The following is a 20203-nucleotide window of genomic DNA, read 5'->3' as shown; positions in this document are numbered from 1 at the left end:
CTTCTGCTTCTCAGACATCAGCTTCATCACGTTTATCACACAGGTACCGGGCTCCTTTAAAAACAACATTTGGAAGCATCGCCCTTTAACCTAACTTAAAATCTTATGAAGAAAAAAACACAAAACTACATCTCAAACAGCAAACAACTGCTCGATTTTAACACCAAATCTGAACTCAGTTCCTGAGAGCCTGTGGGTGCATCCATGCAACACTACGGAGAGGAACCTCAGAAAACACGAAACAAGACAGCACCAGAAAGGGAAACTGCACAATGCTGCTAGTGAAATTAGTTAATGAGTTAATGTGGAGCTAGTCTAGAGATCCCTAATGCAGGGCAGCACTGCACACTGTAAGCAGGCACATCCCATAGTTAAATCTAAGAGCTATGGATCAGGTTCTCAATTAAATGCAGTTCTGCTGGGATCCCTGCATCAAAATTAAAAATCACCGAGAAATCTCAAATCAAACATAGCATTCAACTTCATGTCTCCAGCTGTCAGGCAGCAACGTCATGTTACGTGAAGACCTGTGAATAAGTAGTTTCCCCTGAAATCAGTGGGACCAGACATGAAGCAGGGAACTGCTCAGCCCAGGAACAGCTGTATCTGCCCCAGCATCATAGCTGTGTGTTAAGAATGCAATAGCCTAAGCCACAGAATTACTGCATTTTCTACATGATTTGAAAACAAACACGTTGTACTTTAACAAGAAATGCTGTAACTATGTCCTTGGAGGATTGCTGTTCTGTACCAAAGAATTATTTCCCTTCCCTCCCCTCCCCCACCTCCCTCCCCTATGAATTAGTAAATGAATTTCTGCCACAAACCCTCAAACCATGTTCTTCCCAATCAAAGAGTAAAACGATACCCAAGAGAGCAAGGCAGCACAGAACCAGTGAGATCCTGCAGACAGCTAGACTGGATAGAAAGCTCCTGCCACAGCCACACACAGATGGGCACACACGCTCAGAAAGCCTATGGGGGTAAAACAGGACAATACCAGAAAGAGGATTACATCTGAACAACATTGCTGGAAAATGTTCTCCTGGAACCGGACAGCTGAATCATCTGCGACCAGACCAAAAAGGATGATACACAACAAAAGACAGTACATGTAATTTAATAAGTAAGCACAGATTTTTATTTTTTCCTGACCCTGCACTACAAGTTTGGAAACAATTCCTTAAGGGCAGGGTCCATATCATGGGAGAATCCAGCGTATGCATTTATGGGCAAATATATTACAATCTGCATATATTTTCTGGGGAAATGAAGCCTGCAGTTTTGCTCAGGGTCTGCACTTCAGGGTTTTAGCAAATGGGGGATGTAATGTGTGCCTGTGAACTCAGCCAGAATACAGATCCAAGAAGATGGGATTCTTATAATGTTTTTTGTAAGATGCAGTGCCACAGGGCCTAAATAAAAAGCTTTTCAAAAAGTCATTGCACATAGCCTGAGAATAAAGTGCTAGTCCCAGCAGTAGCCGCACAGCCGGTATCCACATTGTACAACAATCGCACAGCTCACATCGTGACTATGAAAGGACAGCCCAAGCAGCAGGTGGGATGGAGGGATGGCAGGGGAGTCCATACCCGAGCACCTCTCTCTCCAATCTGTCTGTTCATCAGTCATGTCACACGGGCTGTTCCCCTGCAAGGAACATCCAGAGGAACAGAGAAGCTAGAAATGCGGGTCCCAGGCAGGGGAAGCAGCTGGCAGGCATCTGTAATTGAATTCCGGGAGGACTTGGTCTATTTTTAAAATTCTCTGTAGGTTGGCTTTTTTTTTTTTTTTTTTTAAACAGGTGAACATTTCCAAAACTCGACACAGTTTTAAAGTTTCATTACATACATCTCTGAGTGCCAGCACTGTGTAAAAATCGTGCGATAGCAGCAAAGCACGAGCAATCAGAACCAGATTCTAAAACTCTGCACCAGGGAGGGAGAAACTGAATCAGTTTTAGCTTGAATTGTATCTTGTAAGGATAAAGAACTTTTGTTTTGAAGTGCAAACACACAAACCTCTTCTACTCTATTTATATGCTAAACTAGAGGGACACTGGTTTTCTACCAACTCCAAAACAAAACAAATTTCATTGTTTACGTGCTGTGCTTCTGCAGTATCTACTAACCCACAGTTCTGAGGACACATTGATACCTAAGGAATAAAGCCCTACAAAAACTATCAAAATGTGAAGATTTTCGTTACGTTCTTTCCATAAGTGGTATCTGAACAACGTGTTTTCATTCAACCAGTCTAACACCATATCCAGGACCCCCAACTTGCTCTCATTCATAAGCGATCTGACCTGCTCAAGTTGTATTTAGACCTTTCCGCACCTTTAGAGCTCCTTTATCTCCTGTAATGCCTGTTAGATGATAACCGGAGTCCCAATACTCTCTCACCACAGCTTGGGAGAAGAACGGTCATTTATCCTGAGGGGGAGCACGCTGTTAATCGCCAGCCGTCAAGACCTCTGATTCTGCTTACCTGTTTGGGCACTGCCTCTGCTCATGAGAGGCAGGGTCTGGGACCACTTCCTTACCCTTCCTTGGATGGATTACCGATGGATGGTAAAAGGACCCTAAATACAGCTCAGAATGGCTAATATGAAGCAGGAGAAACCGAATGCTAAAGCTGCACAGAGGAAAAGTTCTTGTTTCGTTCACAGCACAGTCCAGTCGGAGCTATACTCATTTATTTTCTGAGTTGCTGCAGCAAGTTAAATTCTCTGATGATAATGAGCAGTCACTGACTGCATCACCAACTCATTAAATCAACTCAGTATCCACTCGTTAGCAAACACATTTATACACTCTGGATTTAAGACTTGCCGGCTAGCAGAAATGTAGCATATTATATTTTTGGGGGTATAATTTGTATTAGTTTTGTTCTGATGTGTGTAAAATGATCCTTATGTAGCTGCAGCATGCCTCCCTCTGTCTTTTGATAATGCTAGATTATACACAAAAACTGGTACGCTTAAAAAATAGTCAGAAGATAAAGCCAGGGATCATTTTTCAGTGCTTTGCAAGCCAGGGTTATGTAACTATACATCGCAATGTATATTTAAACATTGGTATGTTAACCGCATATATAGAGATGAAGTGAAAGAACAGAGAAAGAGAAACAGAAGGGAAGAGAAAAACGTCTAAACACCAGAAAAAAAACCAGTTTGTGATGCTTATTAATAAAAAAAGCGACTCCAACAATAACTTCCTCTTGGAAATGTAATAAATACAGGATAATAGAATGTGTATCATATAAAGTGGTATTATTTGCTGAATATTCCCCAAATGCACAACCAGCATACCTGATCTTATCAAACAACATTGGATTTTGTTGCAAGCACAGCTTTATAAACGGCTATTTTCTTACTATAGTGGTGGCAGGGGAAATGTTTAAGAAGAAAATGTTTTGACTGCCGTGCAATCAGCCTGCCTGTAAACAGTATATTCGGGCCCTTAAAAAGCGGAGAAGATCTAATACAGCTTAAAATTTCAGAGGGTTTGGTTTCTTCGCAGCTTCTGGGCAGCAATATTATTCTTTTCAAGGGCAAGACAATGAACATTAGCTTCCATCAGAGGAGGAATGATGAAATTTCAAAACGTACTTTGGAGAAAAGATGGGGTGAATGTTGCAGGGTGGGGATGCGGGAATCGCTTCTCCGTCTTTCAGCTCTGTTATGTCAATTTGTTCCTCAGCTGCTTATTAATAAAAATTGTTGCTTAAATTTTAAGCTGCCCCAGTTCCTCCATATTCTTTTTTTCCCCCTGCAGTCACAGGACCTTCTTTTTGCAGAGAACTGGATAAAAGGCAAGAGGTTTATGGCAAGAACATTTGCAGCTTCATACAGACAACCCTGTGTAATGTCACCAGGGAGTCTCACATATAAAATAATTTATGAAAAGTCCTAACAGGCCACCTGCATGCACAAACTTTAGCGTCTGCAAACCAGCATCCTCTGCCAAAACTGTCAGCCTCTTGACGACTAACCTGTCAATCATCCCAAAACCTGAAGACTCAGCTTTACTGCCTGTGAAACTGCTTTTAGAGGCAATGGCAAACCAGGCGAAGACCAAAACCCTCCGCCAAGCAGCAACAAAACATTGTTCTGTGATCTTTTGGCAACGGGAGGGCAGAGGAGGAGGAGGAGAGAGAGATTGTTGTTTGTTTCCTTTTGCTGCTGCTGCTGTTGTTGTTGCTGTTCAAGCCAGGTTACATAATGCTTAATTTCAGGCTCTTTTTGGTGGCGCGATGATGTATATGCAATGCAAATATCCCTGCCGGAATTACAAGAGCAATTTATCAATTCATGTGCAGCTAATCAACCCATTTGCTTTCTAGTGTCTAACAGCAGCAGCTTATCTCATGCAGGCTCACGATCGTTCAAAGCAATCTAATTGAATTTCAGGGCCGGGAGCACCGCGGGACACGTGACGCGCCCCCGCCGCCGCGCGCTGCCAGACACTGCGGGCGTTACATAACGGCACGATGCCGCCGCCGCCGCCGCCGGCCGGCAGGGGGGCGGGGCGGGAACCGCGCGCAGCCCCGGCCTCAGCGGCTCGGCGGCAGCCGGCGTCCGCTCCGGCCCTGCCCCGCCGCTCCCGTCCCCACGCACCGCTCACATGCGCGGTCACATGTTTCGGGGGCCTCGGCGGCAGCAAATGAGAGCGGGACCGTGCCTCCGACCACTCAGAACAGTTCATTAAATCACTCGCCAGGCAAAGGCGATTACAGCAGGCGGAGAGATGTAGACTATTAACGGTAAAACCCTGCCCCCCCCCCCCCCCCGCCGCCGATGCTAACCCCAGGCTACCGGGGGAACGCAGCCTGCAGCACAGCTCGCTGCCCTGCCAGAAAGCAGCCGCCTACACACACCTCGGGCACCTCCCGCTTGCCGCAGCATCGGTGCAGAGGTCTGGGACCCGGCAAGCCCCGACCCGGCTGACTGCCGCCCTCCTTCCCGCCCCGCACGCTGCGAAGCGGCCGGAGGCCGGGTCACTGCTCTTCCACGTTCCTGCTCGCAACCGTGCCCGGCGTTTACCCTGAGCAGCGGCCGAGCACCTGCAGCGAGGTCTGGGTAACAGCACTCTCCTGCGCGTACTTATCGCACCAGGTATCACTCACCTGGAGGGATTTTACACAAACAAGGCAGGCACTATTTAATAACGGATACGTATTAGCTGTTCGGGATAAAACATGCTCCTCCCCATGTCAAAGACGAGGGCTAGATCCACTTCAGGCAAGGGGGTTCCTACCAGTGTCACCATCTGCGGGTCCACGTTGCTAAATGTAACAGCCACAGGTGAGAGCTGAGCGCTGGGAGGAGCGCAGAGGTAACGCACATCCCGGCTTGTGCCGGTCTCATACCGACGTCCAGCTTACTGACTTGGAAGCTGCTAGCCACCCCACCCACGCTCGGCATCAGTGCCTGTATAGCACAGGCAGGTTGGTAGGGGAGGGTACTACGTACAAGTCCCTCGGCTTTGTCTTTTCTTGGATCACCCCCTTGGGTTGCAGATTTTTGGAGCCACCTTGACCCAGAATTCTTCCTTCAGGAGCACGGGCATTGCAAGTCAAGTTGGCCAACACAGCAGGAAGAGTCTCTGAAGTCTATACGACTCAAGAAGTGACGCTTTTCATGTATGCCAACATTTCAGCAAATTTAAAAAAGCATGCTTTTTCCCAATAGAAGCCAACTTCAGAACAAGAATTTATGTAGATAATCCAACGCCAAGCTTACTAAATCAGTGTTTGTTAAGATTTCACAACATTTTTTTCAACAAATCTTTCATTCACAAAGCCCAGGAGCACACTGTTTGCTTGATTTAAGGAGGAGAAAATGGGCGCCCTGCCAACTGCTAGGTTCTGCACTGTCATACGCAAAGTCCTGCTTCCACTTTCAGAGAGACCTTCTCTGAAGGTGAGTCATTCGGTCCTCTGGAGAGGAGCCCAAAACGAGAGCTAGCTTGTGATACTTAAAAGTACCCTCTGCTGCACTGACACGTGTCCAGAGCGACAGTACATCACTGGGCAGCAGACTCAGGGCAAAAAGCGATGCTGTATTCGAGTAGCCCGTCAGAGGGGAGATCAGTTCCCTTCCCTTGTCCTTCAGCAACCCTTCTCACAACAGAAAAATCTAGAATTAACTAAGTCCTGGGCCCAAACACTGTGTTCATCAAGTCAGAAACAAGCATTAGGGCAATACATCTATTCACCAATTTCAGAAAAAAAATAAGACAGTTTCCCCAGGGTGGCTCTTGCTCAAGTCAGATGGGCACTGTAACTTGTTTTAGCTGCACATGTGCTTTTCTAGCAAGAACGTGTCTGAAAGAGCCCCTTTGTGCACTGCTGCAGCTGCCCGGCGGCTGGTTTGCCACCTCCTGTGGCTTTGGAGGCCCCTGCTGGAAGATGGAGATGGACATGCACGGCATAGTCCGGGGCAGTAAAGCAGCTACCTTTCAGCTGGCAGAGCTGCAGTGGGAAATTAATAGTTTAGAATCGTGCAGAGGGCTTGAGAAAACACTTTTAATTCACTCTGATTTTATTACCTCACGGTTCTTGCGTGGGGCAGAGCCCCAGCTGGCTCAATAGTAAAATCACACTACATAGGGCTTAGTAGCAAAACAGACAGATAGTGATCAAAGTACTGAACTTAAGACACAGAAGCCATAAACTGTTGGCTAGTTCAAAAGAAAACATTATCCCAGCAACACTTCCTTTCCTGCTCCCAAATAAAGTCTTTCTTCAGCTAAAAATCAGAACAAAACGTAGAGAAAAAGAAAAAGTATGTGCAAAAATGGGAAAAATAGAGATGGTTTAAAAAGTCAAGGGAATTGTTTTTTCCAGTTTCAAATTGTTTCGAGTTTAAAAATTAGGTTAAATACATGTTGAATTAAAGTATCAACTAGTTGACTTCCTGTTTTTTCTTTTTTTTTTTTTTTTTTTTTTTTTTTAGAAAGGAAGTAAAAGACCTGTATTTAGATTACCTGGTATGCTAGAATTTGCTACTGAGTTAAAACAAGCTCTTTCAGTATCATAGGTATGGAAATAATCTGTTTATATAAACAGCTTCATTTAAGTCAAGTGACTCTCTGCAGACCACACTCTGGAGAGCAAACCCTTCTAACCAGCCTCACAGAGCATCAGGTAGGACTCCAGAAGGAGCCAGTTCATCTGCCTCCTCCTAATCCTAGCTCAACACACGTGCTCAGCATGCTCAAATGCAGCCAGCATTGCTCTCATTTGACTCCCTTTCCTTTGGCTGTGTGGCATAGCAGGTTATTTGCACACACAGGCAGAAATAGGCAGCGCTTTGCCCAGACTTCTGCAATACAAATTACTGGTTTCTGACTAAGCACGCCACAGCCCAAAGTAATCTCTTCAACTTGTTACTCTGGCTAAGTTTTTTTTTTTTCATGCAAACATTTCCACACACAGCACCAGAACAAAAATCCAAACTCAAATAATAAAATCTGAGTTTTTCCCATCCATGTTGTTATTCACTATAATAATACCTAAATGTGAAGAAAAAGAAGAAAAGGACAGCTTAAACTGTTCAACTTCCATTTTTCCTAAGGCCCCTTCTAGGTCCTTATGGTCAGTTTTATTGTCAGAATTAAAATGACTACACGAACAAAATGCTAGCAACAACCAGGACAAATTTAATAAAGACTGTGACATATAACCAGAACAATCCTCCGTGCCATCCAGGGTAAATTTACTGACCATCACCCACTTTATTGCTAGCAGTGAATTACCACTGTTATTTCCTCTGCCTCACAAAAGCAACCTAGTTACTATGGGTCTCTTCGCAAAATCAAGAGAACTCAGGCTGCATAGTCTATTCTCCAGCAGCATTTCTAGCCCCTTTAAAAGAACTGCCCTGACTAGTAAAAGAGGAAGAACTTCCCAACAATGCGCAGGACTTCCAGCATTTGTTTAAATGCAAAGATTTTCATTTTCAGAGAGCCACAGTCAAATATTTGTATATTTAGAAGAGTTTGATTTCCTAAAGGGCTAAACTGCACCCAGTAGAGCAGCCAGGGGGGAACCTTAGAGCTGAGAACCTCTAGTTGGTCGTAGATGAGAAAACACCTGGTTCAAGCAAAGCTTGTTGTTCTCCTGGAGTCAGTAAGAAGTCTTCATACCGAAAAACCTGAGGGTCAAGGTTATCTAAATTTTTTTGGCACCTGAGAGAGACTGGCGTCCAGCCCTACTGGATGTGGAGCTAATGGGACACAAAGTGCTACCATACACAACTAAGGAGTCCAAAAAATCAAGTTTTCTGCATGAAAGAGGAGGAAGGTAGTAAAAAAAGGGGGGGGGGGGGGGAATAAAAGGCTTGCATGAAAAAGGAATATAAGGAGACATCGCTGTGTAACTGCTTAGTACTTGGGGACAAAACGTTTTGGACAACTGCCAAGAGGAATTTTCAGAGTGATAAGGTCCTCTCCCCAAACCCAAGTGGACAGCTCTGCATCTGGAGTTACCAACACTACTCCAAACGTTCAGAGCACGTTTCCTTGTCTCACAGCTCAGCCAGCTCAGAGCCAGCACAGCCTCTCGCTGACATCCATGCCGTGTCAGCACATTACGCTCGTGACTGTGCACAGCAGAAAGCATTCGCACGTGTGCGGTCCGAGCAAGACCCGAGTGATGGTGAAACTGCAGTGGGAAGAAAATGGATTAATTGGGCCTCATTGGCAAGGTGCCACGTGCTGCCCATGAAAAGCTGCTGCAAGGTAAACAAGGCACAACCTGCACAAAGTGTTCATTGCCATAAACTGAAAGAACACTTTCAGGCTCTGCCCAACAAAAAAACTCTCTGCAAAAAGCCTAGGGGTCAAAGCGACACCGAGATAATTAAGCTCATAATCTTCAGGGCAATCACCAACTCCAGAACAGACCCCTCATTGAGCAGCCTGGTCAACGCAAATCATTTAGATATTCTGGTCTTTTCCCCATGAACTCCAGAGGTCAGGTAACCATAAATGAACCTGGCTTTCATTTAAGTAAACACACACATGCATAATTCAATCAAGCATATTTCAAGCTCTGGGATTTGTACAATAAAATTGGAAGAACAGACACTCTAAGGACTCAAATCCCAAATAAACTACTTGTAATTAAAAAATCTCATGATTTTCAAGCCAAATCTCGTGATTTGTTTGTGGCCTGACTCAGGGTTTTCAGTGCTTGGGGTTGGCAACTCTGACTAAGCAGGGATATGAAATAAGAGCGAGAGTGACTGCCCGCCAGGCTTCTGTTTTCCTGGGACAGAAGACAAAGCAGCTCTGACAATTCCAGCTGGCAATACCATCCAGGCGCTCCTCCAAGGCCAAACATGCTGGGTAAAATCCTCATCAGACAAAAAAAAAATCCTATCAGAGGCAGTTACTGTGGTTGCTTAATAGCTGTTTTCCAAAGTTCAATATAGCATATACTTTTTCTTGAAAAGGGGGAGGGGGAGAGATGGACCGCATTATGGACTAATCCCTTGCCAGATGTCATTAGTGATGAAGCCCCTTAGAAATTACATCAGTATGAAACAAATCAGAAAACAGTGAGTTTCCATTTCCTCCTCCTGTCTGGCTAGACAGAGACTTCAAGATCAGCTTTCATCTATGGCCTGGAATCAACCCTCCTCTGCGTCTTGCTTAGTGTGGCAGGGGTGTTAAGCAAGTAATTGCAACCATTAAAAAGAAAAATAGCTCACTCGCTCCTGCTCCCCGTCCCTGTCAAATATTGACTTCTTCATTAGGCTTCCTCAAAGCTGTTTCAGCACATTGCAGTAGTTTCTCCCTACTCCTGATGGAGGTAGGTGGCTCCAGCTGGGGCATACATCTCCAGCCACGATCCTTGCATCCTCCTGGGTGATGCCAAACCAGGAGCCTTCCCCTCTCTGCTGATGACCCCGTGTGTCCCCTTACATCTGGTATCCAGCAAGACAGCCTGGTCAGGGAGTGGAATCTAATCTCCACCTTCCAGCAACGCTCAACCCTCCCCACCTGCTCACAGGGTGATAGATGAGGAGCAGAAGCACAGAAGGAGGTTGAGTAGAAGGGCCTTGCTGGTTCTTGCTGCTTTTGCTTCCCCTAGTAAGGCAAGAGCATAGTACATCCTCATACCTGAAAGAGACACATCTTTAGTTCTTTGTGTTTGGACTGACTAAACCAAAATAATATCATAAACTGAGGTTTTCTGTAGAAACTCAGTTCCTGAAACACATTTCTGAATCGTAAATCTTGGACTAAAGCAGTGTATGTAATGCCACCTATTCACACTGCCCTAACTAACCATAACTAACAATTCCATTATAATGAGTCCATTATCCCCTGCTTTATTGTATTTTCTCTTAAAACAGAGATCAAAGATTTGGATCTAGTGGCATCATACCGATTTCATTTTTATTACTGGCTCCCTAGGTCTATCATAAATATTCATTGGCCATCCTTAATACAATGCATTGAATTCTGCTCACTGCTATCTCTGGTGTGACTGCAAAGTACAAACAGGGTTGTTGCTCAAACATATTAAATAAAGCAACAGCAAATTTGTGACAGTCAACAACAAAAAAAACCCAGAAAACAAAAGAACCCTTTTCCCCTTCCAAGGAAATTCAAAACCAAAGGAGACATTTTCTCTCGCCCCCTCCATGACTGCAGACATTTGACTGCTGTGGGAATTCAGCTGTGCAGAAGCCGCAGCAGCTGACCTGCTCCCACAGACAGGAGACATTTTTGAAAAGCCCACAGTTGCCACACAGTGGTCTCTGCGATACTGCAGCACTCCTCTGTGCTCACCAGTAAAAAGTATAAACGTTACCCGACAGTGATACAGAAACTGCTCAGAAATGTGGACTTTCTGTATAGCAACTAATACTTAAAAGGGAGCAGGAGGTGTGTGGGGAGAAACATTCTCCAGTCTCACAGTCAGGAAAAAGGTTTATGCAGTTTTATTCTCCTAACTCCCCAGAAGAACTCCAACTATCCCAAACTTCAGGATGCCTGCAATTTGTTTCTCTCCCCCTACCCATCACTCACAGATTCATTTGAACTCCTCTTCTCGCCTTCAGTGTAGCTCCTCCCAGCATCAGACAGGCAGGGTACGAAAACCCCTTTTGCACCTATGTGAATTGCTCCTGCTCTGCGAATAAGCACAGACACAGGCCTCTTGGGATGTCAACTGGATACTTTAAACAAGCACCAATCACTAAAATTAGGGTGGCCATGGGAATTACGTTTTTCCTTCAGTAACTCTGAGAGCATTAACGCATATCAGATACTTTACATTCTAAGCAAGAACATCTGCTCCGTTAAAAACAAAACAATATGGTAGGACACAGAATGCACATTCAAATATTTATCTTCTAATATGACTCCACCATGGAGGCAATATGCTGCTCGTTAAAAAAAGAGATGGAATAGGAATAATTCAACTAAAATAAAAATTTATGCATATGAATATATCCTCCCACAAAACTCCACACACCTGGAGATGTGAACCATATGATAAAACTGCTGACTTATTTTACATATTAACCTACAACATACCTTTGGTCATTTACCTAGCCCCTTGCCACTCTAGTATCTGCTAGAACCTTCTACTAAATTCCTAAAAATCTTTGGCTGCTTTATTCGTGATTTAAAATATATAAATAAAATCAGACAGAAAGAAAACCTTGGTCCTGATGACTTCATGATGTAGAATTTGATTCAAATAGCTATAGTGAGCATGGAAATTAACTTCTAGATGAAGTCTTTAGTGAAATCCATCCCATCAGTATTCAAAACAACAACAAAAATAAAATCCAACTGTTGTTGTTCACATAAAGGATCTTGATCAGTTCCATGAATTTTGTACCTGAGTAAGTTGAGATCAGACATATTCAGAGCTATGTGAAGGTTTCATTTGTTAAACAACTCCCTTCCCTTGCACTCTTTTCCATTTGTTTTTAACTAAAAGTAATATTAGTAGAGAAGGATGCCAAACAGTTTGCAGGCAGTTAAGATCTTCTTGCTGGTTTGCTGTTCTTAAGATCAGATCCATAGAAAGGAATTGATGTGAAAAAAGGAGGGGAAAATAAGGAGCATCCTTATGTCACATACACTGTGTAAAGGGGAAATTCCAGAGCAGAAAATTGGTCATTTGAAGTTCAGAGCAAGGAACAAGCTACTCCAGTTTGTTACTGTTTTGGCTGATGCTGTCTAAATCAGTATCAACAGAAAAAATATTTTACAGTATCAGATGCTCCTTTAGAGGAAAGATATTATATGTGAGAAAGGCAGATGATACAAGTTCCAAAACAATTTATCAATCAGGATTTGGGGCTTAATATTTCTGAAACAAATCCTGATAACAACATACCATATTCTGAAAATTTGATAAATATAAGCTGCTGAGAGGCTACAGTCTTTAGGAAGAAATGTGTTTACAACCGTGTGTTTTTTCAGCCTGCCACTAGATTTATGGCTTGGAGAACAAACAAACAAACAAAAAATCAAGGTTTTGAAACAAAGAAGAATAAGTACCAGTGAGTAGTAAACACCATTGCTCACTCAACTATCAGCTGAGCTAGAAGTAGCAAAAGTCTCTGGAGATAATATATTTGGATCATGGTGACAGTTAACAATTACACATATTAAAGTGAGGGCAAAATCATGAATGCAGTCAGTCCTGCAAAGTAGTTAGGCATGTGCTTCACTCCCACTGCAGCAGATTAAAGTGGTCTTGTCTTTCACTGGATCAGGACGTTACACTTCGTAAGAGGTCAGAAGTGCTGTCTCCTACCTGTCCTTGATATATGAGACTTTCAGTTGAAAGTCCTTGTCCAGGTCAACAAGAGCAATGCACTCTGCCTGAAACTATCCTTGAAACAGACCACTATGAGGACCTCACAACTGGTCCAGTAAAGTGGCTTTGAACAGGCTTCCAAACACAAGCAGATGATGGTCCAAATCTGGATCAAATATCTGGGACCTGTTACCTACTGAAAAAAAAATCTCCTCTTAAAAAGAAGTCATGCTTTTCATATACTGAGTAGCTGCACTTTCATATACTTAGCTGCACTAGAAGCAAAATAAATCTCTCTATAAATGTACATGATTGGAAACCCAGCAGAATATCTGGGGAATGTCCCCCACAGCATACAGCAGTATTCTCCTTTAGTTCAGAACAATGCACATTACAGGAGGGATAAAGGATACCGCAAAGATGAGGGATACTACTTTAGAATAGTCTCGTTAATACCACATGTCAAAGCACCAGAAACGTGCAGCAATAACAACATGCCATAGTGGCTGACGGCCTGAGGCGCTAAGCACTATGGCTAACAACACCTAGCTGGTACAAACAACAGTATCACATGCCTTGTGGTATCTCTTTGCTTAATTATTCCAGCTTGAAGCCTAGAGGGGGGAAAAGTGAAACCGTGTTGGTTTGTTTCTCTGTAGGTTTTATTTCTTTGGCTTGTAAAATGTCAGCGTATGGGTATAATGAGAAATTACCACACTTTAAGGGTCTGACCACATTTAGTGTTTAGTCTTGCACATCTGAAAGCTCTGATGCTCCTGCTGCTACAATTACTGGCTCAGAGGATTCACAGCAATAGCAAAGCTTGAATCCTCCACTGCAATGAAACGGCGCAGGCTTCATTTCTGCAACAGACCACCACCTTCACGTAAACCATCACACAGATGGAGAGGATTGTCCCAGTTGTGTTTGAACTTTCTGCCACGCTTCATCACTTAACTGTCACGACAAAGCCACAACAGCGGCTTCCTGACCGTACCAGACATACGTGCTGGTCACAGCAACCAGGCTGGCACTGCTAGAGGTAACCAAACATTCTTGCTCCCTGCACCTCCAGTCCCCCCCAAACCGTGGCTATTTTTCTAAGGAAAGAGGTTTTTAATGCAGGATACTGCAAAAATGTCCTTTACCAGCTGAAATGTACAAGTAATTTTTAAAAAAATTCAATATAAACAGCATTAAGCTTAAACGTTCTCCTATAGTATTTCTAACCCCTTATTACCTTACAGCCACACTGAGCTTAGTGAGGAGAATGGCCTATTGACAATGGGAAAAAACAGGCTAGTGCATAGGCATTTTTATAAATGAGCACAAATAAGACAGCAGAAATGGTGAAAAATTAAACGTAATTCTTCAGAATGCCTGCAGTGCCACTAATCCAAAATGTGAGTAGTAACACAAATAAAGGAATTTTGGATCCTGTTCTTCCTCCCATTTAAAATAAGTGTCCTTTTAAGGTATAATACATTCAGCAAGCCCCACATATTCAGAATTATTCTTTTTCCCCTTTTATTTTTACCTACATATGCTATTTATGTGAATGCTGGCCTAATGTGCAGATGCAAATAAGTAAAATCATCTTGAAAAGATGAGGCTATAGAACAGAATGCAGTTTGAGAATGTCTTTGATTCAAAGAGCTGCAACGCTCAGACACTATAGTGGCTCCCAGCAACATCTCCTGGCTTCTAAGACACATTGAGACCATTTTTCCCAGCAGAAAAAGACCTGCAGCTACCACTGATTTCAGCTTGACTGGTAGATCAATACATTCATGAACTGGGACTGTTGCTTTTGACAAACTCATTGGGAGTTTTGTCAACAGCTCCACATGAAAAGACTCAGGTCTTCTGGCACAAAATGACGAAAAGACAATAGCGGCCATATCAGGGACTACATCTTACAGGCATAAAATACATTTGTATTTACACCAAAGCTGTACTATTTTTTCACATGTATATTTGGTGCTGTTGCTGAAAACAAAGGGGAGAGGATAGCTTACATTTCGTATCTAAAGTGGAATGCAGAAACGTTAACACTGCAAAACAAAAGGCTACACAGCTACTTCTAGGATTTTAAATCATGAAGCTAGTGCAAATGTATAAGAGCAAGACAACATTTTTTCATGAGCTTTTCCAAAAAAGGCAAAAAGCACAACTACTTATTTCTGACAATTAAGCAGCTTACACAGTCTTTGTTCTACTGACACTTAAAAATGCAGTTTTCAATTATTTATTTATAAATTTTTTTTTCAATTATTATTTATAAACCTAAAGCAGAAAAAAAGTATAAAGTCTGTGTTCTGCAGCACAAGTAACTCTTACTGAAGGGTTCAATCTATTTATAATAGTGTTTCCCTTAGGAACTACCAGTTGGCGGGCTATACAGGCTCGGATTCTGCCATGTTCTGTAATGCACTATCATCCGTTAACACTCTGATCAGCCAATAATGTTACACTAAACTGGTCCTATACACACGTTATCAGAGATAGTATTTTTCTTCCCCCAGAGATGCTGACCTCATTTAAGAACAGTTGGGAAATCAGAAGGTTGTCCAAGCCCAAGGCATTGACATACCAGCAGCTGGAGTGGGTTAAGAAGTTGCTATGTGAGCACACCTCGGTCAAGAGTTCAACAACTTCATCCAATTCACTGAGGGGGGGGGGGGTTAATTGAACCTTCTGAACCCTCTTTGAAGCAGCTGGGAGGACTCACCCCTCCTGGCCCACCAGCTCCATTGTAGGGGCAGTTGCTTTCAGCAGGGCAGCAAGATAATGCTAAGATTTTAAACTGCTCCAGTCATTTGCAAAGTGAACATGCATCAGTGGTCTGTGTGCCTCAGGTGCTTTTGGAAATGTTACTCAGATTCAAGCTGAGACATATAAGTCGGTCTAGAGGCAGCACTCTCACAGAAATTAAACTGAAATCAAGCACTATGGTGAAGGACAAAAAAGATTTGCCTAAAGAATTCAAAAATTCTAGACCAAGATCCTTCTGGTATGTAAAATCAGTATAAAAATGGTCAGCAACAAAAAACCAAACACAGATGGGGCAGATCTAGTCCAAACACAGTCCTTTCTGTCTCTCCTGTTTCTCTTAAACAGTCAGTCTAAAGCAGGTTTAACACTGTTCTGGAAGAGCCTTCTGTAAGAGAGGGGCTGTAGATCAAGTTTCATTCCAGTTAGTTACCTAATCAATACAAATAGGACTAGGACTTAACGTAGAACTCCCGGGAGATTGTAATAATCACCCACAATTACTTACGAAAGCCAATCAATGACCAAGAGGTTTTATGTTTCATTTATATACCTTAAATCAAACTTCTGAAATTAAACTTTGATTCCTAACACGATTAGATGTTGCGACACTAAGCAAAAAAAACCACACAAGCAAGCACTGCCGCAAAGACTGACTGCAAGGGCAACCGAGGATGGGGCCAGGAGACCACGGAGAGCCCTGAAACAGACCAGCAAGGGGAGGCGCAACAATAGAGTTGAGACAGTGGATACAGGAACAGGCATAAAAACAGTGAAATAAGCACCTACAGCTATCTTTTCCTCCTGCTCCTTCAATGAAACAGGCTACGTTCCAGTGGTCAAATGAAAGATAAAGACAGTAGAAGGCAAGGTTCCCAGACCTGGATCTCAACTGTAGAAGGTAAAGGGAAGAGAAAGAGAGACGAAGAAATATTTATTTCATTATTTCTTCCTTGTTTCTCACTGTGGGAAAGTCTGTAGAAACTGGAGGTTTACCATTTCTGTCAAATTTATCACACAAAATACATTATGATGGGTGATTAACAAACTTGGCCTTTCTGTCAAAATGTCATGTGTCCCTCTGTAGCTTTGTTCTGGTATTACCATTATGTATTTACTACTACAGGTTTTTTTAGTATCTGCATAACATAGTTGAGTAACTTTGCCGGCAGTGAGATCACAGTTCAAAAAGACAGAAACACGCACAAGAGGCTATTCATTGTGCTGTTTTTACTGTTCTGAAGTCCATACCATGAACAATGACTTATAAGAGTAGCAAGCCGGAGAAGCACTTGCAAACCATACAAGTTTGTTTATTCATTTATTTGTTTGCACTGATTCATTACATTCCTCAGTGTAAATCTATGGGACTCGAGAGAAAGCACAAGGGAGAAATTCTGTTTCCCGAAGAGCTCTTCCACCCACCGTGCCCTACCTAGATGGTGGAGGTCACACGAGGGGTCTGAGCATACACCTCCTGTGTCCACTCCTCAGAACCAGAGGCTGGGCTGGCTGGGTGAAGAGCCTCTACATACCAATGGAGCACACTCCCTCTGGTGGCTTCACTCAGTCTCGCTTTATCAGCATCCACAACAGGGTACAAAGAGCAATTAAAATAGGCAAATTTTTTGTTAGCTTGTTTTAAGTCGTACATTACAGTGTTGCTTTTTTTTTCTCCGGTAGACCTAAGATGACGTTAACTTTTGGTGGGTCTATGCAATTATTTTGGAGAGGTTTGGCAAAGTTCATCATAGCATGCAGTTACAAAAGCAAATTAGTTTCTCTATGTGATGCAGTGGCATTATGGACCCAGAAAGCTATTAGAATAAGTATGAATAATAATTAAGAATAATAGTATCTGCTTCACCTGTGAAACTCTTGTTATCACATTAAAAAAATTTGTCTGCCCAGGCCTATCCACATTTTTCTTCAAGCAGGAGGTGAAGAGGAGGTTGGTTTTCTCTGCATGCACTGGTTGTTTTTGCGTGGAGCAGGGCTGATGTTTTGCTATTGTTGCCTTTGTCTTCATCTCACTGTTCTGCCTTGAGATTTTTTTTTTTAACCTGTCTAGCAGGTTGCTTAGAAGCCTGGGCAATATGTTCCCATGTCCATATGTTGAAATCAAAACAAACAAGATAACAGTCAAAACAAAGACACTGTGAATAATTCCTGTTTCTAATATATGGCTCATCTATCATAAAAGAAAAAAGAATGTGTTGGTACTGTATCACATCATATGACAGGACCAAAACATTTAAGTTTAAAATTAAAATCTCAAACACCCAGAAATAGGCGTGGGCATCTTATTCACCATAGACCTTATTTTTCTTAAGGTTAGATTGGGGTTAAGATTGAATCTCATAGCTAGTATACCTGAATGGTGGATAATTTTGCCAGGTACAACAACATGAATAAGTGCTGTTACTTAGACATCTGAAAATATTTGGGTGTAAAAGCCTAAGACAGTGAAACAGTGCGACACTGGGTTGTAATCAATATTTTTTCTCAAGGTAAAGTGAAACCCATGAACATACTTGACTAAACATGTCAGCTGTGAACAAATGAAAATGACGGCACTGAGAGATTAGGTAATAGCTCTATGATTCATATTTAAGAGTGAATAATACTGAAAGAATTTGGGGAATACTCAGAAATACGGATAAGAGGAAACCACACAAAAGGCACAGGGATCAGGCTCAAAAAGAAGGGACAGCTGACGTGTAAATCTGAATCTAGCTATTGATACCCAAAGGCATAGGCAAGATGAAAGAGGTATTTGAAAAACTTGGTTTTGCAAGAGAAAAACTGGGCAATAAGGGGAGAGAGAGGAGTGCAAGAAATAATTAGACACTTACAGAGTACAGACTATGTCACTTCTCCCCAAAACTGGCGGCTCTGCTTAAAAATTACATATTCCTGTCACACATTTACGAGCATTAAAAAGTGTATGGAGTACAAAAGTCTGGCACTACAGGCAGCAGGGAAAAACCGTACACTTGCAATTAAAAATCCTTATATTTCCAATTGATTTTATGATAAAGTCAGATGTGACATAAGAAGACTAGTCTCCAGAAATACAGGATATCCAATATACAATAAGCATATATAGTAATACTCACTACTGCTAATTCATCTTTCTTGCCTTGACTCTTGTCAAGCCCCTAATACAAAACTATGTAAGGCAGATAGTTTCTTTTGTTCCAATCTTACTTTCTACCTTACCACATTGTTCCTAAGACACCACGTTATCTTTAAAACATGTACAAAATTGAAATCATGTCAGGTTCTGTTACTGTCCTAGAGCCAACATTTTAATACCAGGCTATTAGTTCTATATTTAATACTAAAATGGTAGCAGTACCTCTTCCGCAAAGTTAGTTTTCTTGTCAAGCATTTCTCGTAATGTCTGAAGAATTTTAATGCAGAGCTTTTCTTCTTTCTCCATTAGCTTCTTTGTGTGATTAATCAACCTTAAAGTAAAATATTAAACCTTAAAGAGCATTGCACATTCTTGCTAAGCCATACTACAATTTCTTTATGCAAAAATTGCCTGTCACTATATTTTTCCTCAAGGAAAGAAAATAAAAGTAGACAAGAGAAATCATAATTAAAAAGGAAATGGGACTTTCAAGGTGTTGTGAGTTTTTTGTGTCAATTTGCCTATCTTACTGCCCATACAGAAGGCAGAATTCTATATCCACTTTTTATGAGTGCTTCCAGATTAAGATCCAAACTTGCTATTTCATCCTTTCTTTATTTAAAGGTAACTTATTTTAACCTTTATTTAAAGGTAGCCAATGTTCACCACGCATTTTGCAAACTTAAAAAGCTACAACCTTTACACCTTCTGACTTCTATGATGGTTAGAATGTTATATAATTAGCAAATGGCATCCAGCAAAAAGGATCCCCAAAAACCTTACATGGAAGTGTTCAGAAATGCAGACATTTGGATGAAACATAACCATTGTTTACAGTCACACAACAACTTTACAAGACTGTTTCAAGTCAGAAAACAAGGTACATTTCTGACTGCAACTACGACTGTGATGGGAGTTTGGGTTTTAGTCAGCTTAAGCCAATGCCAGAAGCAGCCTTTCTATCTCTGTGCAGAGCAGGTCCTTGCACTGGTTCACACACTGCTGGAGAAACATTTGTGAAAACAGAAGGGGGGAGGAAATCTGAAGGCCCTGGACAGGTTTTTTTCCTTCAGTACCAGTGCTGGCTTATGGTGGATAGAACAGTGTTCATCAAATTATGGCCTAGGATCAGCATACAGCAAAGGCACTGTGGCCACCAATTTACACCGAAAGATGGCATCATTAATGGTCCTAAATCACAGTCACCAAAAACAGGGCTGGGAGGGCTGACACTGCATCATCTAGACCAGCGCTCCATAACCCAACAGAACTGATTATATTTAGATCACTGCTAAGCTAGAATCATAGAATCACAGAATCATTTAGGTTGGAAAAGACCTTTAAGATCATCGAGTCCAACCGTAAACCTAACACTGCCAAGTCCCCCACTAAACCACGTCCCTAAGTGCCACATCTACACGTCTGTTAAATACCTCCAGGGATTAGCGTGCTAACACCATCCTGGGCTCAGTGGAGACATCGTGCAGGACTCTC

The 20203-nt window shown here is 42.3% G+C and overlaps 1 protein-coding gene across 1 annotated transcript in view; it reads right to left on the bottom strand.

Annotated features, from left to right (window-relative positions):
- The window catches only part of ITPR2 (inositol 1,4,5-trisphosphate receptor type 2), a 268298-nt gene that overhangs the window by 100422 nt on the left and 147673 nt on the right, over nucleotides 1-20203 (bottom strand). The window contains exon 37 of the mRNA XM_050915600.1: nucleotides 18932-19040. Coding sequence (XP_050771557.1) covers nucleotides 18932-19040 — 109 coding nt within the window. The remainder of the gene's footprint in view (nucleotides 1-18931; nucleotides 19041-20203) is intronic.

Source organism: Gymnogyps californianus, chromosome 1 (assembly GCF_018139145.2).
Source record: "Gymnogyps californianus isolate 813 chromosome 1, ASM1813914v2, whole genome shotgun sequence".
Lineage (NCBI taxonomy): Eukaryota > Metazoa > Chordata > Aves > Accipitriformes > Cathartidae > Gymnogyps > Gymnogyps californianus.
Note: the sequence above shows the minus strand (reverse complement) of the source record. Positions and strands in the feature narration are given on the sequence as shown.